Source organism: Mixophyes fleayi, chromosome 2 (assembly GCF_038048845.1).
Source record: "Mixophyes fleayi isolate aMixFle1 chromosome 2, aMixFle1.hap1, whole genome shotgun sequence".
Classification (NCBI taxonomy): Eukaryota; Metazoa; Chordata; class Amphibia; order Anura; family Limnodynastidae; genus Mixophyes; species Mixophyes fleayi.
This window is the reverse complement of record NC_134403.1, coordinates 42075168-42100948: the sequence shown is the minus strand read 5'-3', so window position 1 is coordinate 42100948 and position 25781 is coordinate 42075168. Positions and strand designations below refer to the sequence as shown.

Sequence of the window (25781 nt, the reverse complement as noted above, 5' to 3'; positions counted from 1 at the left end):
TCCTCTGGGGGGGTAATATCTCTCTCCCGTCCTCTGGGGGGGTAATATCTCTCTCCCCTCCTCTGCTGGGGTAATATCTCTCTCCCGTGCTCTGTGGGGGGTAATATCTCTCTCCCGTGCTCTGTGGGAGTAATATCTCTCTCCCCTCCTCTGCTGGGGTAATATCTCTCTACCCTCCTCTGCTGGGGTATTATCTCTCTACCCTCCTCTGCTGGGGTAATATCTCTCTCCCCTCCTCTGCTGGGGTAATATCTCTCTCCCCTCCTCTGCTGGGGTAATATCTCTCTCCCATCCTCTGCTGGGGTAATATCTCTCTCCCATCCTCTGCTGGGGTAATATCTCTCTCCCATCCTCTGCTGGGGTAATATCTCTCTCCCATCCTCTGCTGGGGTAATATCTCTCTACCCTCCTCTGCAGGGGTAATATCTCTCCCCTCCCCTAGGGGGTAATATCTCTCAGTTGGACACTGACAGACACTCCCTGTGAGCTGCTCCTTTCTATCATCCTGTCACTTTCTGAGGTAAATTATCCCTGAAATCTGCCCCATATGACTAGTATTATGTCTGTGGTGTTGTACTATGGCCCCTAGTGGCAGCAGGTGATGGACCAGCTCCCCAGATAACATGGGGGGGTTACAGGACCTCCTCCCCTTGTCCTTGGCTCTCCCTCTCTCCACAGGTTCTCTCAGCTCATCCCAGCCTGATGTTGCTAAGCAACATTCCTGCTGTCTCCTCCGGGTCCTAGTACCAGGCCACACACTCAATCACCGGGAGGTGTGAACACCACCACCAGAGGGAGTGCTACATATATAACCTTAAAACCTCACTTTAATTACATGGAAGTAACTACATTACTGGGATTCATTTTTAGTTACAGTTTGTGAAATATCTTAATAATTAGGATGTTAGGATTAGGATGTTGTTAATGTCTAAATCAATAATAATTTTTAAAGCTGTTCCTGATTGCAAAAACATATTATAGCATGCATGTCATAGCTAGTACTCAGGACTTAGACTAGCCCTGCAGCTGGGGCAAGAAATACAGCAGAAAAACAAGTAACTGAGTTGCCCAAAGCTTGATTTGGACATGGCTGTGTGTGCTCAAGTTTGGCACGTCTCTTCTGTACATTGACTACTGCCGAACGCCCCTTCCCTGCCCAGAAATTGTAGGCTGTAGTAAGTGTGCTTTGCGGACGAAGATGCAGTGAACATTGTTGCGTATAGCCCGGTTCTGGGCATGCGCAGAGTGATTTTGCATACGATATGTACAAAGAGATCTTGGAAGGTAGATATTTGTTAATTGGGAGAAAATATAAGAACTAAAAATATCTTAGTTTATATGAAATGGGTTGGCTCCTTTTAAACTTTATATTTTGAATGACGACTATATAATTATGTTTATTAGTATTTTTTTTAGATGTTCTTTATATAAAAATATAATTATTATTGTCAAGTTTATAGCTATGTATTTTTTATTTTGCCATTTTGTATATTTGTGTCAAGATGTAATGCCACTTTTTAATCCGAATGCTATCTATATGACAATTTCCAACACTAGATGTTTGCACTATATGGTCACTGAGAAAATCTTAAACAGCTGTTTAGAATGATTGTTTAATTGTTTATGTACTTTGGTTGATGGTGGATTATATATACACGTCAGGGGGTACCTGATGTACTCATGCTTCTGAGGAAAATCACCATTTTAAGTGAAGAAACGCGTCAAGCTAGTGTGGAATAATTAGCATATGATCACAAATATCTTTTAAGATATCTACAGATTTTTACACAAATATACTATTGCAAATCTGGAAACAGTGTGCGCTAAGAATATACAGTCGCACACTAAACAAGACACGGACTGGAGAGATCTGTTTGTCCACCTCAGAGCCAGACACACCTGGTTACAACTGTCTGAGAACAGTCCAGGACAACAAAACCAGGAGTCTTTCAAGCGGTACATTATGATCACTTAATATCATTGCGGAGTTTGTATGACATGTTGAATATTGCCTACTAGAGAGAAAAATTTCAAGTCCGGTGCCTTTATTATTGGGAGTATATTTGAGGTGGTCTAAATTACATTTGTATCTGGAGGCTATATCCTTATCACCAGTTAGTGGTATTGCCTTTATAGTTGGATCTGATAACTTCTTGGAGATATACATATAATATTACCATCTTTGTGTGTGCTAAAAACGCTTTATATCTATTTGATCTAGAATGACAGATTTTTATTATACATTCTGAGTGCGATTCTATTACGGATAAATCAAAACATATTCATCTACAATCTAATCAATTAAGATGACAAGATCTATTTTTATTACTATTCATGTTAAATTTGGGACATTTATGTTATGGTCCTATAATTATTGTATTAGTTCCAGATATATTGCTTATGTAAATGAAGATATTTGTAACAGATCAGATCGATCTGCATCCGATGGTCAATAGTTATGTTTTATTGTTTTAACAGTATTAAAATCATTTCAAGATGATTATTATTGGGGGTTTTTTTTTTAACTGTGATCCCTAGAGGGGCTATCAGAGGATGCTCTTTCTTTTGTCATTATATAATCCAGATAATGTGGAGATTCTTCTTACACATGTATATATCTATGCGGTTAAAAGAACAGCTGCTGCAGTCCACTATCCCTTCTTTAAGGATAAAGTTCTCCTTTGCACCACGTAGTAAAGGACTTGATTCACAGGGAATAGGATTAGCTGGAAAAACACCAGTCCAACCTTAAAAGGCTAGAATGTATACTTTTAGCGATGAAAAACTGCAAAATGGAGCACAGTTCCAAAGAACGATGCAGCAATATTCTGTCAGCTAGGACCAGTATCATAGGGATAGAAAGTTGTTTTAAGAAGCTTCTTATTTCTTCAGCACTTAGACTATTGGGAGAAATTCTCCATGTGAATATTCAGAAGAATAGTAGTAGACAATACTTGCTTAAAAGCAATGCTCTTACGCAGTGAGGCATCTTGGAATACCATCGCTTTTTCAGACAGAACTATGGAGTCAGCAGTAGTAGCTAGAAGAGCTCTTTGGACTCTAAGAATAGTCTAGCTACTCTTCACTTGCTCTTTGGGGACAAGCTACAGTACACTATGCAAAGTGGTGCTTGTACATCTAATCACCCCATTCTGGTATTCAGCTTAACAACATTCCCAAGGACATTATACTTGTAGCGAAACAGGGAACCACTTTCTGGACTTAACTGCACAACATCCTAGAGACGGGGAGGTCAGAGCACATTGTCCGAATCAGTATATCCCATGTAATGCCTTTTAGGCAAATATACAGCTGGATCATAAATGAGGCATAGCGTTATCTATTGCCATCACAACAAATAAAAAGGTCCAGATAGTTACAATGAGAAACAAGATGTCTCAACCAAAAAAGATGAATCAAGGTCCAGTCCAGCTACAGTGTGAACAACAGATTCCAATAAGTGTGTGTCTCCATGTGACGATTATGTATTATTATTATTTTCCCTTAATATTCCGGTATGACAATATATATTGTATGTAACCTTGTAATGTAATCTCAATGTGTGCTTTGCTAGATGACATGAGTTTGAACCTATGCAAGTGTCAATAATATGTTGAAATTAGCCAGATCAAGGAGAGATAAGCATCTCTGAGGAGTCTGAAGCCCCAAAGTTGTAAACCATCTAGCCAAACAGAACGAGCAGAGGTGAGAACTCAAGGTCCTGTGAACATTTCCGATCTCAGGACATCCCAAGCTCACTTCGAAAGCCAAGTGACATTTGGAAGATCAATCTGTCCTTATTGACAGTTAAACGCCAAAGGTGGGGGGTAAGAGCTATGTGGAAAAAAGGTTTAAAAGCTACTGCTTTAGACAAGAACGTGTGCATTTTAATGAGGGTGTCTATCAAGACTGAAATGTCTCATATTTCTCAATTGTGTTCCCTCACACACCAAGTCTTAACTAGTAAGTAGTGACTCTGGTTTTATTTCCTATTTTATTTTCTGAAACTTACTTGTGCAACTTAATGTATGTCTTATTATAAACTTTTTTGCAACTAAGCTTTGGAAACATTTTTCAGATTAAATAAATTTAATCTAGTGTGTTCTCCGTCATTCTTTCTGAACTTACGAAGCCCAGGAAGGCTCATGCTACATGTATACGTGGTTTAAGTGTGAAACAATAATAAGTGGTTTTGTTGACTGTAAGGGTACCATAATAAATCCTCCACGGTAGCAGAAAAGGTGTATTCATTACTAAGTAACTAAGGTGACGCCAGTCACGGCCACTTGTTCAGATTGCTGTATCTGGGACAGGCTGGGCGTTCGTGATACTCCCACTTTTCCTTCACACGGAAAACTGTGTCAGTAATTAAAAGATTTCCTGATGCCATTCGAAATGGGACCCGACAGGGATGCCCCCCCTCCCCTCTCTTATTTGCATTAATCATAGAGCCTCTAGCCATGAAAATACGTCAGAACCCTAACATCTCCGGCATACAACTATCATCTAGCACATATAAGATTGCACTTTATGCGGATGATATCCTCCTTACCATCACCATTCCCCTGACATCGCTACCCAACTTATTCCAAGAACTTGACTATTTCTCCATAGTATCGAATTTTAAGATCAATACAGCTAAGACAGATACCGTGGATCTCAATATCTCCCCTAAGCTAAAGCAGCTCCTGGAGCTAAACTTCCCCTTTCACTGGAGTTCCGATTGTATTAAATATCTGGGTATTAGACTTACCAGAAAGGTAGAAAATCTCTACCGGGCAAACTATCCCCAGCTTATAACTTCTCTTAAAAAAAGATATGGTCTCCTGGGACAAACTCATGATATCTTGGGTGGGGCGGATTACATCAGTGAAGATGAACTTGCTTCCCAGACTGCTTTACCTTTTTCACGCCCTCCCTATTAGAATCCACCCCTGTGTCCTAAAAATGCTGCAAGCCTCTGTAAGGCGATTCATCTGGTCAAACAGAAGACCCAGGATCTCTGCTCGTATTCTGCGACGCCCTCCCATGGCAGGTGGCCTCGGCATCCCTAACTTTCGGAATTATTATTATGCGGCTAGATTAGCTCAATGTGTACAATGCCACTCTCCGCCTGGAACTAGGGTCTGGTTTGATATAGAATCACCGATTTGCTCTGCACTTTGGCTTCCAACTGCTCAGCGCCCAGCCCCTGCCCGAACTCACCCAGTAATAGCCCTCTCCCTCTCAATCTGGACCCGATGTAATAGAATGGCGACTCTGTCTCCCACACCTTCGATAATGATACCCCTCTGGACAAACCCAGCCTTTACGCCTGGTCTTGCACGCCCTATGCACACAAAATGGGCAGGGGAGGGTGGAATATTGCTACTAAACCATATCACTAGGACACAAACATTTCCTCAGTTCTCAGACTTAGCGGGCCAATGCGGGCTTGTGATGGGACAGTTCCACCAATACTTACAGATTAGACACTAATCACCAAAAGGTCAAGGCTCAGTTGTCATCTAGGCCTCCCACTGGGTTTGAGAATCTATGCCTTTCTGGAGCATCTTCAAAAGGTCTCATTTCCACGCTATACAATGCATTACTCCCCACCTCCACAGAGGTCAAGGACCGATTCCAAGCGCAGTGGGAAACGGACCTGGGAACGTCCCTAGATCCAGAAGAATGGTCGGACATTTATGAGTGGACAGCACGTTGTTCCATAAATGTCCGTATCAAAGAAAATGCCCATAAATTGCTCCATAGATTGTTCTATGTACCTGCTAGGCTTCATGTTATATATCCACAAACAAGTCCCTCATGTTGGAGAAATTGTGGCCAAGTTGGCACCTTTATGCATATCTGGTGGGACTGTCCCAGAATACATTCTTACACAGCGGTTCTCGCACTAGCTACAGCGGTCCTCGACACTCCCATACCCTCTGACCCTAAGCATGTATTGTTACCCTTGCCTCTCCCAGACCTCCCCACACATGCATAAGCTCCTCCGGCACATAATTAGCGCGGCCACTTGTCAGATAGCTGCTTCCTGGAAAAATCCCACACCCCCTACTCTCCAAATGGTCTGTGGTCGGGTTTGGCATACTTACCAAATGGAGCACATCACTAGTGTGCCGAGGGGCTCCTCAGTGTCTTTCCATAAAGTCTGGTCTCCATGGGCTTCACACCATAAACAACCTCTGCTTCAATTCTAGTAGAGGCCGGTCCTCTATTGAAATTATCGGATTTGACTACTCCTTGTTAAAGGCGTGAATTCCTTCCCCCCTGCCCCTCCAATTCTCTTTCCCCCCCCTTCTTGCCCACCAACTTTACTTATCCCCCTCTTCTCTTCTTTTTATTATTCTTCTCTGCTTTGTTCAAAATAAAAAACAGCATCTACATGGTACAAGATTAACACGCAATCAAATTTGCTCTGTAAAAGCATTGTGAGAAAAAGTTGTACATCGTGTCTATCTTAATATGTACAAGTATTTGTCAATGTACCTTTTGGAAAATTTTGTAACTTTGTTAAAGATAAGATGTTATTATTAATAAAACGTACTTTAAAAAAAAATATTTCCTGATGCCAGTCAATCTCCTGGATGAACTTGCTTTCGGCTGAGATAATCTGCTTGTCATTTTGCTTGTCCGAATGTGGACTGCCGAGAGAAACCGCAGATTTTCCTCTGCCCCTCTACCTTGATAGTGTTACTCCTAGTCCATCCTTGATGGTTTTGAAGGTGACTAATATACTGTTATATGAGAATATCCTGACATCCTTGCCTTGTAAGGGACTGCCCTCATTTCCATGATATTTATATATATTCTCCTGTCTCTCTGTGACCATGTACCCTGTGCCATGGTTTCAGGAGCTGAACTCCACAGCCAGTGACACAGGACTCCTTGGAAGTATTGTCCATTCTGTTTCTAGAAGAGACACTCCTTCTTCCTTTAGTTTTGGACTCCCTTGTGGTTCTTTTAATTGGATGACTTGATCCAGAGAGGTTTGTTGCATTCACACATATTGAGTAGATTTAACTAAAGGTGTTGTATGTACCACCTTGCCTTTCCTATATAGTGTCAGCTGTTCTCCAAAGTCGCCATAATCATCTCGTTAATGTCGCCCTGCATCTGGTGTTCACATGACTGTACTGCACTCTAGGACCTGCTGGGGGCTCGCTCTTTGAAAGCCTGTTGATTGTTTCCCTGGTCCTTATAAAGCAAGGAGAATGGAATCTCCTTGCCTCTTGGCTCTATGTCTTGTTGGATTGTTTATTGGATTACTCTCTGACCACTGCCTTTACTGACCCTTGGCTTGTTTTTGGATTACTCTCTGACCACTGCCTTTACTGACGCTTTGGTTCATCATCATCATTTATTTATATAGCGCCAGCAGATTCCGTAGCGCTTTACAATTGGAAACAAACAGTAATAAAACAATACTGGGTAATACATACATAGATAGAGGCAAGAAGGCCCTACTTGCAAGCTTATACTCTATGGGACAATGGTTTGAAACACAAGGGTAAGTGCTACATCATATTGAATATTTGTCCAGCTAGATTGCAAAAGTTTCAAAGTATTTAGTGGGCTGTATGCTCAGTCACACAACTATGGTGGTAATAGTGTTACCTAGGGACATCAAGAGGGTAGTAGAGGAATACTATAAGCTTGTCTGAAGAGGTGGGTTTTCAGAGAACACTTGAAGGTTTGAAGACTAGAGGAAAGTCTTGTGGTGCAAGGGAGTGAATCCATAAAGTGGGTGCAGAAAAAAGTCCTGTAATCAAGAATGGGAGAAAGTGATGAGAGTAGAAGAGAGACGCAGATCTTGTGCAGAACGGAGGTGTCGAGTTGAGAGATATTTTGAGACAAATGAGGAGATGTATGTTGGTGCAATTCTGTTGATGGCCTTGTATGTTAGTAAAAGAATTTTATATTGGATTCATTAAAAAACAGGCAACCAATGTAGAGACTGACAGAGTGACTCAGCAGCAGTAATCGCCTTTATTTTTAGCTGTGATCAGATCATTGACAACCTTGGTCAGCGCAGTCTCTGTGGAGTGTTGAGAGTGAAATCCTGATTGAAGAGGATCCAATAGGTTGTTTGCAGAAAGGAAACGTGCAAGGCGAGTGTAGGCAATTCGCTCAAGAAGTTTGGAAGGACATGGGAGCTGAGAGATGGGGCGGTAATTTGAGAGAGTTTGGGTTAGAATTTAGTTTTTTTTAAGAATAGGAGTAATCACTGCATGCTTTAATAGTGATGGAAAGATACCAGTAGAGAGAGAGAGAGATTACAGATTTTAGTTAGAGGTGGAATGAGCACATGAGTCAGGGACCTACCAATTTGTGAGGGTATGGGATCAAGAGGACAGAAGGTAGAGTAGGAAGATAAGATGAGAGTAGAAACTTCCTTTTCATTTGTGGGATCAAATGAAGAGAGGGTGTCAGAGGATGCTGGGAAGGAATTAAGCTGATTGCTAGTCGAGAGAGATGATACCATTTCAAGTCTGATTTTATCAATCTTGTCCTTGAAATAGGAAGCAATATCCTGGGCACTGATGATAGTCAGAGGGTTTGGGGTGGGAGGATTGAGAAGAGATTTAAATGTGTTAAAACAGCGTTTGGAATTAGAAGCCTGACCATAGATGAGAGATTGGAATTATGCTTGTTTAGCAGTGTCCAGAGCACTTCGTTAAGAGTGGTGGATAGCAGTATATGTGATGAAATCATTAGAGTTACAAGATTTACGCCAGAGAAGTTCAGCTCTACGAGAACGTTTTTGTAGATTTCGTGTTAATCTTCCACTATTCTGGGCATATCACATATGCTCTGTTCCGAACATTTTTTCAAAATACAGATTGTACCAATAACACTGGACCAACCTTATAATAGGGTTCCCTGCATAATGAATTTTACACATGAATGTTATAGCACTAATAGTTGCACACTGAGGCTATTAGATATATCAAAATTGACCTAGAGAAATAAATGGGACATTTACCTAAGGAGATTGCAATATTAGGGTTTACATGTGCATTTCTTGAGAACATTCCTACGTCATAAACAATTTGATATTCTGTCACAATCACAATTCTAGGTCCATAAGTAAGTGCCCTATCCATGAGATACCGCCTATTGGTTTTTATATATGAGGCAGTTCTCCGGATAGTTCTCATAATGATACAGATACTTGGACAGACCATGCAATCTTATGTACCACTTTGAGTCTCTTCACTTAGTCTACATTTTAGTGGTTTAGATTATATCCAGAATATATATATATATTTTTCCCCGTCATCAGTTTAATCATAATTGCATTGGACACATATTAGATACTCAGCACCTAAACACCATTTAATATGAAAGAGTGCTGGGTGCTTCTAATAGTTAGCAGATCTTGCATTAGAAAACTTGATACACTTAAATGCTGATGCTTTCAATTTGTACTTAAGACAAGGGAAGGAGGAGGGTCTCCAACAGTTATAATGTGAGGGTCCTGGTAAACTGATGTAGGAACATTGTGGGTCAAACGCTTTATGTGAAAGGAAAGTCATGCATACAAAGTGTTTTCCAAAGCCAAATCCCACCAATTGTGCCGACACTGTCTGCCTTATGAGCTAAATAAAAGTGCGGCCCACTTGTGCTGTATCACACATTTTACAATTGCTATAACATCAGTTATTGGAAACAGTACAAGGATCAATTCAGATAAACACCTTATTGACAGGAAACTGTTGCAATGTTGTCAAATCTGATAGAAGCAAACACCTGACTATGTTATAATGTTACACTATTTCATATGTAGATTTACATTCAGGTCTTATCTGCACTGAATTGTATTATGACTTCCTATCCATAGCCATTCAGTTACAGCAACGCTGAATGGTTAGCATTGCTACTTCTTTTGTTTATGGGCTCTGAGACATCAGAGAAAAGCTGGCTCTCTTCCACACTGCAGCTGTGACACACAAACACTGCTCTCACTTTATGTGATGTCCTGTATCCCACTCGCTCTGTTACCCAGCTGCAGTGACAGCAGGGCCACCTTAACAACTTTATGGGCCCCCGGGCACTGCAGTTTACCGGGCCCCTAAAAAAAAATAAAAAATATATATATATATATATAAATAGTGTGTGTGTGTGTGAGTGTAAAAAAAATATATATGTATGTAAAAAAAAAAACGTGATTATATATATAATCACTTTTTTTTTTACACACACACACACATATATATATATATATATATATATATATATATATATATATATATATATATATATATATATATATATATATATATATATATAGATATAGCTATAGATATAGATATATATATATATATATAGATATATATAGGGGCCCCCTTAACTTACCTTAAGTCCGATCCTCTTCTTTTTTCCGCGCCGCTGAGTCTCTTCTGCCCTCTTCCGTGCTGCGGTTGCAGTGAATGCTGGGTGTGACATCACGCCCAGCATTCACTGCGAGCACAGCACGGAAGAGGGGACCAGGGAGGGAGCTGATGTGACCGCGAGGTAAGTATTAAAAAAAATATATATATATTTTTTTTTTTTTCAGGATTCGGACGGGCCCCCCCCCTTGCCTGCAGGGCCGCCGGGCACCTGCCCATCGTGCCCAATGGAAGAGACGGCCCTGAGTGACAGTAATGTCTAGAGACAAGCTTTGTTGGGATTTGAAATGGAAAATAGAGTAACATTATTATTTGTGTGCAGGGAATAGACCTTCTCTGAATATTTATATAGATAATAAGATATGAAGGTACAGATACTGGAAGAGAGCTGCCCAACCACCAGCTCTAAATGCTCTAGGAACTGGCATTAACTTAGTTCTAGAGAAGATCTAAAGCTATATTACCCCCTATATTAGTATGGTCTAGCTGCATCCCACAGTTTCTATTGGGGGAGGAAGGGTCTATCGCATCACACTGCATATATAAGGGGCGTGGGAAGATCTAGCTGCATCCCTCTGCTTATAATAGCGCATCCACATCCCACCTTTTACATCTGGGGTCTAGTCGTATCCTACAATATGATCCATGTTATATTGCAGGTTTCAAACCATTCTTTCATACTACAGCCCTTAAAACGGTCATTCTAGACTCACTGTATCATAATATAGAAACAGTTATAGATGTCTTAATAACCAGTTTATGTAAAACATGCCCCCAATCGTCTCAGCTTCTTAATTACATTCCAAATGGGCCGATGCTCTCAGCCATTTATAGATAAATTTGTATATAGCCGGGCTCATGAGTCCATTAACTTAACAAAAACACTTATAGCACTGAACGATGAGCGGGGGCCACTTTATTGGATCTGGCAGTAGATGGAGGGATTTAATGATTACAATACATACACAAGTGCTCAGTCCTCATCTCATTCACACATCTTCACATAACAATTGTATGGATCAGTGCAATGAGCTCATCACCAGGAACACAGTAAGACACAGTGTTCTCATCACATACAGAACAAGTGTCAGGAATAGGACGTGTCAGGCTTCCCCGGTCTGCGTCTAACACCATTTTCCAGAGCTTGGTGGGGGGTAAGAAAATCCCATCCATCTGCCCATGTAGGACAACCTGCTTTGTACAATACAGAGCATGTCATAGGATACAGGTATCATTCATTTCTACAAATACTCTTTGGAACAAGCTGCTACATCGTACATGAGACAAAAGCCTTATGGTGTTTTTTCCCTCCTTCATTTGCTGTATGACCTTATCTTACACAAATGACTAGTGTATCTTTTCATTAATTTCAGATATAGAGTACCTTTATCTGCATCATTCAATACTTTACATATAATGTAACATAAAATGAATAAATAAAAATGCACAAGATTCCAAGGCAATTTTGATAAAAGCCAGAAGCTCAATTATACTTCAACTATTATATATCAACAACTTGTGGATTTCACCAGCTGTCAATACAACCTCCAGTTAAACCTGACTGTGCAATTTGGTAGTATTTGGCAACTCTTATGAGTCTAAGGGGTATATTTACTAAACTGCGGGTTTGGAAAAGTGGAGATGTTGCCTATAGCAACTAATCAGATTCTAGCTGTCATTTATTTAGTGCATTCTAAAAAATGATAGCTACAATCTGATTGGTTGCTATATGCAACATATCCACTTTTACAAACCCGCAGTTTAGTAAATCTAGCCCCTAGTCACATATCTGTGGACAAGATTTAGGCCACACGCAGAGTGCAGAGAGATCGGATCAATGTTTAATTAGGTCACACATGAAAGTGGACAAATAAGATAAAATTTGTCTGTACAAATATCACTACTTGTTAGTGCAGATGATGAGGACGACAGCCAATGGTGAACAGCTTACATCTACATTTTCCAACATGTCCCATAATGATCGATTTTATTCAATCAAATTATTATTGGACATCACAGTATCAGAGCGCACACTAAGAGATCGAGCTAATTGCTGATATTGGCTGAGTGTGTAACCAGCATTATACAGGCAATACAATTATAAATAAAATAAATAAATAAATCAATCAATCAATCTCTAGGGATCAGCAGTCCCACCTTCTGCTGTGGTATAGAGGTGTTTAGCCGCTCGTCTGAGAATCCTCTGCTTGTATTCCGGTCTCCTCTCCAGTTCATACAACTGCCTGTCCTCTTCAGATAAACAAAGCTAAAATACAGACACAGGACAACATTAGGTTGGTGACTGGTAAAAGCAAAAATTGTACTGTGTGATGAACACAGATTAAATAATGTCAATAGTGATATACCAAGAAAACGAGAAGGGGATAGGTCGCCCAGATAGTGTAGTATTCAGGGATATAATCCAGAATCTTAAGGTGATAAAGATATGCGTAGCAGAATGTAACACAATTAAGCATGTCCGAGTCACTTTCCAGAGTTTTCAAACTTTATATCAGGCTTCGTTACAAAAAAAAATGGAAAGATGAAGAAAAAACAGAGATAGTGTATTACTCTTTTTAAGGGATCAAATTATATAGTGCACATCACTCCCAAAAGTGTACATGTGTACCAGATAAAATAGATAAGCTTCTCTGTGAATGGTCCAGTGGTCCTTATAGCTGTACCGTTGCTGTATGCCTCAGGAAAAATCTATAGGAACCAACATGGTGTAGTAATTTAAGACACAAGTTTTTAATTTGTACAAAGACATGTGGTTAATGCACTCACAATTCAACATAAAAAATACAGCTTATCTTAAATGCTGATCCAAGTCCACAGTGCTTTGGGTCCTAGTTCTGTTGTACCTGGGATAGGTTATAGTACTCACACCACATAGGAGAAATGTTTATAATAAGCTGTTTCACAAACAGTCCATATAGTATCATCAGATCGGATTCTCAACGCGGTGCGTCTAATAAATTCTAGACTTCATCAGGAGAAACATAAAAGAGCATCCTATCTAGATCACGGTATCTTATAAAGTGTGCGGCGCCATTTTGTGCCTGTGCATTCTACAGGACTGCCACCATCTTGTGTCTGGAACATCATGCACAATGCAAAGGGTGGCATCTATTTAACACCAATAATAGCATAATAAAAACCAGTATTCAAATATCTAAAATATCCACTCTCTGAACATATAGTATTATTTAAAAGATATTATAGATGACATAATTAAGGTCTGGAAAGGTGATGTTGAATCACTTCAAGAATTTTTGGTATATACTGAGGTTAATGAGTATAATTTTAAATTTACGGCTAAATATCACCCAATCCAAGTGGAGTATCTAGATCTTATCTTGATTGGGCAAGACGAAAAGGTCATTAAAAAGTTGTCATGCTATGAAGTGAAAGACCAATATCCAGTTGTCTAAGTTCCACCATATTAAAAGAAACTATAGTGAGGATAGCCACTGCAAGGAACAATTGACAACTAGAGATGAGCGCACTCGGATTTCGTGAATCCGAGCCCACCCGAACGTTGCCGATCCGAGTCGGATCCGAGACAGATCCGGGTATTGGCGCCAAAAGAAAACCTGAAACCGAGGCTCTGAGTCATAATCCCACTGTCGGATCTCGCGATCCTCGGATCCAATAAATTCCCCGCTAGTCGCCGCCATCTTCACTCGGGCATTGATCAGGGTAGAGGGAGGGTGTGTTAGGTGGTCCTCTGTCCTGGTAGATCTCGTGCTGTGCTGTTTAGTTCTGTGCTGTGCTGTGTTCTGCAGTATCATTCCAGTGGTGCTGTGTGCTGTGCTCTGTCCTTCTGAGTTCAGTGGTGCTGCTGGGTCCTGTGCTGTGTCCTGTTCAGTCCAGTGGTGCTGTGTCCTGTGCTCTGTGCTTCTAAGGGCATAGTTATTTCCCCATTATTCCCAAGTGTTTAAAAAATGTAAAAAAACATATAAAAAAAAAATACAAAAAAATAATTTTAAATAAAATTAATTACATTAAAATTTGCAAAACCAATCCTGCAGTATAAGCCCATTGGTACTGCAATATTACCAAGTTCACACATTCAGCAGTAAAAGTCCAGTGGTACTGCAATATTACAAAGTTCACACATTCTGCAGTATCAGTCCAGTGGTGCTGTGTCCTGTGCTCTATCCTTCTGAGTTCAGTGGTGCTGCTGGGTCCTGTGCTGTGTCCTGTTCAGTCCAGTGGTGCTGTGTCCTGTGCTCTGTGCTTCTAAGGGCATAGTTATTTCCCCATTATTCCCAAGTGTTTAAAAAATTAAAAAATTTTTTTTTAAAAAAAAAGTAATTATAACAAAATTTGCAAAACCAATCCAGCCGTATAAGTCCATTGGTACTGCAATATTTCCAAGTTCACACATTCTGCAATATCTTGTGCTACATATAATGGAGACCAAAAATTTGGAGGATAAAGTAGGGAAAGATCAAGACCCACTTCCTCCTAATGCTGAAGCTGCTGCCACTAGTCATGACATAGACGATGAAATGCCATCAACGTCATCTTCCAAGCCCGATGCCCAATCTCCTAGTACAGGGCATGTAAAATCCAAAAAGCCCAAGTTAAGAAAAAGTAGCAAAAAGAGAAACTTAAAATCATCTGCGGAGAAACGTAAAGTTGCCAATATGCCATTTACGACACGTAGTGGCAAGGAACGGCTTAGGCCCTGGCCCGTGTTCATGACTAGTGGTTCAGCTTCACCCAAGGATCTTAGCCGCCCTCCTCCTCCTCCCCCTACAAAAAATTTAAGAGAGTTATGCTGTCAGCAACAAAACAGCAAACAACTCTGCCTTCTAAAGAGAAATTATCACAAATCCCCAAGGCGAGTCCAAGGGTGTTGGTGGTTGTCAAGCCTGACCTTCCCATCACTGTACGGGAAGAGGTGGCTCGGGAGGAGGCTATTGATGATGTAGCTGGCGCTGTGAAGGAACTTGATGATGAGGATGGTGATGTGGTTATTGAAAATGAGGCACCAGGGGGGGAAACAGCTGATGTCCATGGGATGAAAAAGCCCATCGTCGTGCCTGGTCAGAAGACCAAAAAATGCACCTCTTCGGTCTGGAGTTATTTTTATCCAAATCCGGACAACCAATGTATGGCCATATGTAGCTTATGTAAAGCTCAAATAAGCAGGGGTAAGGATCTTGCCCACCTAGGGACATCCACCCTTATACGTCACCTGAATAACCTTCATAGTTCAGTGGTTAGTTCAGGAACTGGGGCTAGGACCGTCATCGGTACAGGGAAACCTAAATCCCGTGGTCCAGTTGGATACACACCAGCAACACCCTCCTCGTCAACTTCCTCCACGATCTCCATCAGATTCAGTCCTGCAGCCCAAGTCAGCAGCCAGACTGAGTCCTCTTCAATACGGGATTCATCTGAGGAATCCTGCAGCGGTACGCCTACTACTGCCACTGCTGCTGTTGTTAGTCGGTCATCTTCCCAGAGGGGAAGTCGTAAGACCGCTAAGTCTTTCACAAAACAATTGACCGTCCAACAGTTGTTTGCCATGACCACAAAATACGATAGTAGTCACCCTATTGCAAAGCGTATAACTGCGGCTGTAACTGCAATGTTGGTGTTAGACGTGCGCCCGGTGTCCGCCATCAGTGGAGTGGGATTTAGAGGGTTGATGGAGGTACCAAATCCCGTTGAGATTCCACTTCACTAGGCAGGCGATACCAAAAATGTACAGGGAAGTACGATCAAGTGTCCTCAGTGCTCTAAAAAATGCGGTTGTACCCACTGTCCACTTAACCACGGACATGTGGACAAGTGGTTCTGGGCAAACAAAGGACTATATGACTGTGACAGCCCACTGGGTAGATGCATCCCCTTCCGCAGCAACAGCTGCATCAGTAGCAGCATCTACAAAATGGCTGCTCGTGCAAAGGCAGGCAACATTGTGTATTACAGGCTTTAATAAGAGGCACAACGCTGACAACATATTAGAGAAACTGAGGGAAATTATCTCCCAGTGGCTTACCCCACTTAGACTCTCATGGGGATTTGTGGTGTCAGACAATGCCAGTAACATTGTGCGGGCATTAAGTATGGGCAATTTCCAGCACGTCCCATGTTTTGCCCACACCATTAATTTGGTGGTGCAGCATTACCTCAAGAGTGACAGGGGTGTGCAGGAGATGCTTGCGGTGGCGCGCAAAATTGCTGGACACTTTCGGCATTCAGCCAGTGCCTACCGCAGACTAGAGGCACATCAAAAAACCATGAACCTGCCCTGCCATCACCTCAAACAAGAGGTTGTGACGCGCTGGAACTCCACCCTCTATATGCTGCAGAGGATGGAGGAGCAGCAAAAGGCCATTCAGGCCTACACAGCCACCTACGACATAGGCAAAGGAGTGGGGATGCGCCTGAGTCAAGCGCAGTGGAGACTGATTTCCGTGTTGTGCAAGGTTCTCCAGCCGTTTGAACTTGCCACACGAGAAGTCAGTTCCGACACTGCCAGCTTAAGTCAGGTCATTCCCCTGATCAGGCTGTTGCAGAAGCAGCTGGAGAAAGTGAGGGAGGAGCTGGTAAACCATTGCGATTACACCAAGCATGTAGCTCTTGTGGATGTAGCCCTTCATACGCTTTGCCAGGATCCGAGGGTGGTCACTCTTTTAAAGTCAGAGGAATACATTCTGGCCACCGTGCTCGATCCTCGGTTTAAAGCGTATGTTGTGTCTCTGTTTCCGGCGGACACAAGTCTACAGCGGTGCAAAGACCTGCTGGTCAGGAGATTGTCCTCTGAAGAGGACCGTGACATGCCAACAGCTCCACCCTCATTTTCTTCCACATCTATGGCTGCGAGGAAAAAGCTCAGTTTTCCTAAAAGAGCCGCTGGAGGGGATGCTGATAACATCTGGTCCGGACTGAAGGACCTGCCAACCATTGCAGACATGTCTACTGTCGCTGCATTGGATGCTGTCACAATTGAAAAAATGGTGGAGGATTATTTTGCTGACACCATCCAAATAGACATGTCAGACAGTCCATATTGTTACTGGCAAGAAAAAAAGGCAGTTTGGAAGCCCCTGTACAAACTGGCTCTTTACCTGAGTTGTCCCCCCTCCAGTGTGTACTCGGAAAGAGTTTTTAGTGCAGCGGGGAACCTGGTCAGTGAGCGGCGAAGGAGGTTGCTTCCTCACAACGTTGAAAAAATGATGTTTATAAAAATGAATAATCAATTCCTCAATGAAGTACAGCACTGCCCTCCAGATAGTACAGAGGGACCTGTGGTTGTGGAGTCCAGCGGGGACGAATTGATAATGTGTGAGGAGGAGGAAGTACACACTGTAGGGGGAGAGGAATCAGAGGTTGAGGTTGAGGATGAGGACGACATCTTTCCTCAGTAGAGCCTGTTTAGTTTGTACAGGGAGAGATGAATTGTTTTTTTGGTGTGGGGGCCCAAACAAACCAATCATTTCAGCCACAGTTGTTTGGTAGGCCCTGTCGCTGAAATGATTGGTTTGTTATAGTGTGCATGTCCTATTTCAACAACATAAGGGTGGGTGGGAGGGCCCAAGGACAATTCCATCTTGCAACTCTTTTTTTGGCATTATGTGACCATTCAACAGTCGTTTGCCATGTTCAAAAAGTAAAAGAAAATGTCAACAAATTCAAAAAATTAAACCAAAAGTAAAATGCCCTGTCATTATTTAAAACAAGAGGTATTGACGTGCTAGAATTACTGTAGTGTTTATATGTTATAAACACTACACTTGGAAGTTGGAGGAGGTATTGTGGCCCCGGTACCAAATTTAGTACCGGGGCCACTCCACTATGCAGTCCAGATAGAGGTGTATCAGATATTAAACAACGTTGACTGTTGCTGCAAAATTTTTAAATAATATTGTGGGGAACACTACACTATGCAGTCCATAAACTTTTTTGGTGCGATTCAGACCAGTTCAGGGTTTTTAAATTATATTGTGGTGACCACTCCTCTACGCAGTCCAGGTACATTTTTTGGTGCGATTCAGACCAGTTGAGGGTTGTTAAATTATATTGTGGTGACCACTCCTCTACGCAGTCCAGGTACATTTTTTGGTGCGATTCAGACCAGTTCAGGGTTTTTAAATTATATTGTGGTGACCACTCCTCTACGCAGTCCAGGTACATTTTTTGGTGCGATTCAGACCAGTTGAGGGTTGTTAAATTATATTGTGGTGACCACTCCTCTACGCAGTCCAGGTACATTTTTTGGTGCGATTCAGACCAGTTCAGGGTTTTTAAATTATATTGTGGTGACCACTCCTCTACGCAGTCCAGGTACATTTTTTGGTGCGATTCAGACCAGTTGAGGGTTTTTAAATTATATTGTGGTGACCACTCCTCTACGCAGTCCAGATACAATTTTTGGTGTAATTAAGACCAGTTGATGGTTTTCTTATTATATTGTGGGGACCACTCCTCTACGCAGTCCAGGTACAATTTTTGGTGCGATTAAGACCAGTTGATGGTTTTCTTATTATATTGTGGGGACCACTCCACTACGCAGTCCAGAAAGATACCTCGTTGCAACGTTTTGGACTAATAACAATATTGTGAGGTGTTCGGAATACACAGTAAATTAGTGGAAATGATTGTTATTGAATGTTATTGAGGTTAATAATAGCATAGGAGAGAAAATAAGCCCAAAAACTTGATTTTTGAACTTTTTATGCTTTTTTCAAAAAAAATCCGAATCCAAAACCTTGAATCCGAACCAAAACCTTTCGGCAGGTGTTTTGCAAAACAAATCCGAACCCAAAACCTCAAGAAAATCCGAATCCAAAACACAAAACACGAGACACCAAAAGTCACCGGTGCACATCCCTAGTAATCTGTCAGCCAGTAGTTTAAATACAGACTGAAAGTCACAAAGTGATCGAAAAACAAGTTAACTGAATAGATGCAGATTCACCAGGAGAATAGTTTTCTAAGCAATACAATTTGTTGCCTGTTCATATTGGACCAACTTATATAGGCTTTGTGGTCCTTGAATAGCTTTGACTCTGTAAACAGACTTGTGTCAACAATCTCATACATCGAATAGAGTTGTTACACTTTCAGTAATAAGTTAATAAACACAACATAGGTTAAGGAACCTGTTTGAGACACCCCAGAACCCAACGCTAAAATGGGATGATATTCCTGAAAGGTACAAGAATGTAAAATATGTTCTTAATTTGATCAGCATTATCTGGTAATAATTAATTGTGAGAGGATATAAATACCTGTCTTAGCTCAATTATAAATCGGATCCCATTTACAGTGTACCTATATTGCTTTTGCACAGTTACGGCAGCCATTTTGTTGTCTACACCAACATGGAAGACACTGCAGACTATCCATTTGCTATAAACCAGTGACATCACTGGCACTATGTGCCTCAGTAGTTCCTAGTGTACTGATTGGCAGTAGTCCCATTGCTTGAGAGCAGAGCTGCCTCCATTGTGTCTAGACAACACTTGAAGTTTGATTTTCCTTTGTACGATGTCTTGCAGAGGCTGCCAGCCAAAAGTACTTTCATGCCACTACTGCATTATTTTTCTCTTATAAAGTCTCTTTCCCACAGACTGTGTTTTAATGCTATTACAATGCATGTAAATGGGACTGAAAATGAAATCCATTGTTTCCAATGACCCTATACCCACTCGTAATTTATACTAGTGTTCAGGTTGAGACGCATTGCTTGTTTTGGACATTGCTTTAAAAGTAGAGATGGGCGGGCTCAGTTCCCCTAGATCCGAATCCATCCAAATTTAGCCTATCCGAGTACAGAGCCAAGCGCGCTCGGTACTCTCCTGCCCATTCGGAATCGAAATCGAGGCAAAATGTCATCGTGACGTATTCGTATTTCTGAGCTCGGTTCTCGCGAGATTTGAAAAGCATAAATACCAGCCTCCACAGCAATCCATCGCCATTTGACAGAGGGAGAGAGCAGGATTAGGTCACAGGCTATATCAGCGCAGGGACAGAGCAGTAATTGGACACATTATTGTTTCGATTCAGTACAATTCTGATCTTAATACCAATTGTTACAGCAGTAAGAGGAGGGTTTTTTTTTTTTCAATTTCTGGCACTCCAAGTGCTTTTGGGGTGTCCCTTATTCCCCATTCTTTTGCATTAATTTTTCTGGCTGTCAAAAGTCATATTTGTCAGCAGTATAAAAAACAATTTTTAGCACTACAAGTGCTTTGGCCTCATTATAATGGATTCAAAGCAGTCCACATATGAGCAGAATCAGCAACCAGGTTCTGTCACCAGTCCTGATGGTAGTGTTCCCAGTACGTCATCTGGGAAAGGCGATGTCAAACTACACAGTCTTTTGAAATCAGGCAAAAAAAACACACACCCAAATTTTTTTTACCGTGTTGAAGAAGAAGTGTAACTGAGGAAAAGTTAGGTGCTGATAAAAAAAAAATTTGCCAACATGCCATTCTACACACGCAGTGGCAAAGAAAGAATGAGGCCTTCGCCTTTCTCTATTAGTGGCAGATCTAAAAATGTTACCAAGCCTTCTTCTTCTACGGTCACTCGTGAGCAATTAAGACCAAGTAATTTGGAGTCTAAAAGTGGTGCACTAATACTGTTACGCGTCAAAGCCGAGCTGCAAGAAAACAGCAAGGCATTAGAGGATAATGTATGCTCAGAATCTGAAATGACACCAATCCCTGTGGAGAGTCCATCCACAAGTGGTATGTCTAATCGTGACCATTCTGATAATGTACCCATAAAGAAGGGCCTTTTCAGCAGTTCTGCTGATGTGTGCCTGAACAGCTCGAGTGTAGCCGGTGATACACCAAGTGAGGATGACACTTTGGAATTAGAAGAGAATGAGGGGTAGATTTGGGTAGCCGACGAAGGCGCTGATGATGATGCGGTTGATTGTGTAAGTCCTGCACCAGAGGCAGCAGGGTGGCACCAGTGGCAGCAGTTCTGGCACGTGAGGTTCTGGCACCAATTTGCACTTTCCAAACACAAGCAGAGATGACGCAGGTGGCAGACCACAGCAGTTTGACATCTGGGCTGGTTTGAAGAATTTGACAAAAAAAATGTGTGACCTTGACCATAACTGCAACCAATCCTACTATTAGCATGCAAAGGATGGTGGAGGGCCTAGTAGGGATTAAACTGTATTTTTCCTAATTTCCACTAATACGGTTTGGGTGTAATATACACCCAAAGTCGAGTGCTCAATTGCTAAGAGTCATTGATGAAGAGAAAGAAAAGCAGGCTTGTCTGTAGAATTTGCAGGCAAATTCTACTGCGTTCTATAGGTAACACCCAAAGAGAAGAGCTCCATTGCTAATTGTAATTGCTGAAATAAAAATAATAGGGCTGACACTCTGCAGTTACATTTTATTGTACCATAGCTCACTCAGAAACAGGAGAGGTGGCAGGGTTTAGTGATAATCTTCCTCAAACAATACTAATTCATCCCACCATCATAGAAGTCTGTGTTGTATGATGTAATTGTCGATAATGTCCTTCGAAATGGAATTAGTAGTTCATTTTAGGGCAGAGTTGTCACGATTTTTGGCCAATTCTTTTACAGCAGAGCAAATATCTAAATGTTGTGCGGAATCATCTGCATCACCACTGGGTGTCTTGGGAAAGCAATTTTTGTACAACAAGCAGTTGCCTGAGAAACTGAAGGAGAAGACGTCTAAACAAGATGTCGATAGGTCTTGGATCCTTGCGAAGCAAATTAAGTATTTTGTCTACAATTAAAATATAGTTAGCACATTTACTTTGTTTTATGTCACACGTTAAATTTCTGTAGCTCCTTGTCAAAATGTATTATTAAGGCAATTACTTGACTCAAGCTAACCATGTCTGCACTCTCTTCACAGGTGACTACTTCACTGGACTAAAGTACATTCCCTTCAAATGCTAGTCTTCTTGCAGCTGCTGCATTCTCCTACATGCTGTTGCAGAAAACTGAAATTGTCCCTAAATTTTTATGGACAAAAACAGCATCTCCTGCATGTCATTTTTTAAAAGTTCTGTAACACCAAGTTGATTGTGTCTGCAAAACAGGAAATGTGATGGAATTCAACCCCGCTGTAATGCTTGAACAATATTGGGGTCGTCATCAGAAATGGCATATCCTCAGGAGAGTCCAAGCAGGATTAGCCATCTTTCAATGATATCCCTTAGTTTTTGAAACAGATTGTCAGCTGTATGCCTCTTAGTGAAGCTGCTGATACACAAAGTAGTCTACTCCTGAAAAATGTGACGTACTTGGGTACACGCTGCTGCTGTCCCTGCTGGTGAAGGCGAATGACCAACCCAGTGGCCTGTCACAGTCATATAATCTATACTTTGCCCAGTTCCGCTTGCCCACATATCTGTGGTTAAGTGTACAGTGGGTAGAATGTCAGTTTGTAGCCCAATGATTACATTTTTAAGAACTTTCTGGTAGAGGTGAGGAATAGCTTTTCGTGTAAAATGGGGTCGTCATGGAATTTGGTAATAGGGGCAGAACACCTCAAGTAACTGTCTAAAACCAGCTGCATTAATAATGGACATTGGACGCAGATCTAATAATAGCATAGTCCTTATGGCGTCTGTGATCCGCTTTGCGACAGAGTGACAGATTTCATACTTGCTTCCTCTTGCAAAGGATTGTTTAACTGTAAATTATTGGCTCTGGGGATATTGATGATGAAGGTGTTGGGGGGTAGATTGCAGGTGCTGGGATGTAGATGAGAGAAGGGAGGCAGATGATACTGGACTGTTTGTTGTTATTTTTTTTAACCTAAGTGTCCGATTTTCACAACAGCTTTCCAAGAACTCGCTGAAAAATGACGTAACATGGATGAGGATCCCAGATGGTTAAGGTCCTTACCTCTACTGAGTGTGGCTTTAAAAACGCTACAAATGGCTAGACAACTGTTGTCAGGATTTGTGTAAAAATAATTCCACACTTAAGAGGTGGATTTTTGGTCTTATGCCCAGGCATGACAATGGCCTTTTTCTTATCATTGGCAAGAAGTGCAGCAATTTCTCTTTGAAAGTCTATGAAAATCATATTGTGACCTAGGAGGTGGTCAAAATTGAATGGAAATGACTGGAAATTAGTGTTAGTGAGGTTAATAATAATGTAGGTACAAAATAATACCTAAATTACGTTATTTTAGGCCAATTTTTTTTTAATTTTTTCAACAAATTGCAAAACAAAACCAAAACGAAAACACGGGGGTCAGTGAGCATCTCTATTTAAAAGGTTCATTTGTTTTAACGGAAAAGCATTGTGAACACACCCACTTGTGTTTTCACATGCATTTAGCTAGATGAAGATTTAAACTTCCTGTTTTGTCATAGACGCGTTATCAAAAAAAAACAAAAAAACACAGAAAGAACATATTCATAAATGTATGTCAACCACATAATGTGCTTCCATGCAGCATATATGACATCAATCGCCATTACATAAAAGAACTGTGGTGATGTAATTTACACAGGTTTGAAACATATTAAATACAATTAATACATTGCGCTGGGATTTACCTTGTTTGATGGTTGATCATGAGATGCAACTATTGTCTTCCAATAACACCACGTCCACATTATTAAAAACAGGTGAAAAAAGGCCAAATATATAGCTAGAATAGTAAAACAAAAGTTAGTAAAACAACTTGTGACAGATTATTTCTGGATTTATGTTCTTTTATGATGCTTAGGTAATCTTCCCAAATGTTCTGAGGTCATCACCTCTGTAAAGCAAACCACACTTAAAAGGCCAAATACTTCTGCAATCCTTATTCTGGACTCCTGAACACCAATGCTGTCACTCCTAATTTAGCACACTATGGTGTAACATTTGCATTTACCATACCATCTTTTCTTTGTTCTGAATTATATAAACAATGAAATGCCCAATCCTCTTTCATTAGTGTGCCTGTATAAATAAAATTATATATATATATATATATATATATATATATATATATATATATATATATATATATATATATATATATATATACACACATACACGCACGCACATGTATATACACACATATATACACACACACGACTATTACTTTTTTTTCCATGTGGATAAAAAAATATGTTTTTTCTTATCTGCTGTCTTACATTGTACAAAGCATTATTTGTCTTAAGCAGCTTTGTAAGTAAAGAAAAAGAAAAGAATCCCAGCTATAATATATACATAATAAGAAAACTGGCTACAATAGACAAAGAGTAGTTATTTATAAACTTACCTTTTTCAGTGTTGGAATTTATTGTGACTGTAGTAAAAAGACAAAAAAAAATCACATTTGCATATAAACTACCTGCAGTATAAACCAGTATTTACCGTTTTTGATGTATCTTTAGAATGAAAAAACAATAGGGATAGTAAACATTGAGGCAATGTGTTTCCACGGACTTGTACGGACACATATCGCACCCAACTGAATCTGCCCCTATGTGACTGTACATGTAAGTGTGCTGCCCACCATTCAGAAACTTGAATTTGTTTTTATAACGTTCGGCTTCAACATGCCTATCTTCATCTTTTAGTATATTGTTTTTCTTTCTAGCTTTCCACTATGCTTTTCAGGTAAATATAAGATAGTAATTTAGTAACATTAAAAAGAAAAATGACTTGAACAGTACATTCACATGCACCATTTGAAAAAGCATAAAAAACTAAGACGGATAAAAAACACACAACAACAAATGCATCTTGTAGATGTGCTTTAGTGATGAGTTGCTATTGTTCCATGCACTTTTCCATGTCTTGCAACCTATGGAACTGGTAACACATGCGAAAGCATAAAAAGTAGGGAGCGCTATGTTTTACCATATAAAACACAGTTAAAATTTTAGAAAGCAATGGTTGGAACTGCACCATTGAATCTTGTTTGCTGTATTTTAATGCATTTTTCATGCAGTTAATAACTTGTGAAAAGCGCAGATATAGTGCATATGTGTGGAGGCACATGATTAATCATTTTCTAACATTGCGCTCTATTTTTTGTTCATTGAGGGCCTCCACTGATTTTTTTATTTTATTTTGATGGTGGACTTTATGGTGTGAAAAGTCAAATTGATTTTTCTTCACATGCAGTTTTATAGATAAACAATACACTCTGCGTTCTAAAGACACAGGGTTAGGATTTTGGAAGGCAGCAGTGGAGACTATGTAATTAATGACTATTGTTTATAATAGTCTCACGCACTATTTAAGAACTTGTTTTTGAAATGTTTTGTTACAAAGTTAAATGTGTGTAATGTCATTCATGGCCACTATTCACTTAGGATGGATATCTTGTGAATCAAAAATGATTCAGTGACACATAGCAGCAACATTATTATTATTAAGTTCCGTACTTAAATGACATATAGGGCAGC

General features: G+C 40.6%; 1 protein-coding gene across 1 annotated transcript in view; it reads right to left on the bottom strand.

The window, feature by feature from the left end:
* LOC142140883 (SKA complex subunit 3-like) overlaps positions 1-25781 on the bottom strand; it is a 167812-nt gene that overhangs the window by 133731 nt on the left and 8300 nt on the right. Inside the window, exons 2-4 of the mRNA XM_075198855.1 lie at positions 24647-24673; positions 23931-24025; positions 12552-12660 (exon numbers count right to left, since the gene is read on the bottom strand). Of these exons, the coding sequence (XP_075054956.1) occupies positions 12552-12660; positions 23931-24025; positions 24647-24673 (231 nt within the window). The remainder of the gene's footprint in view (positions 1-12551; positions 12661-23930; positions 24026-24646; positions 24674-25781) is intronic.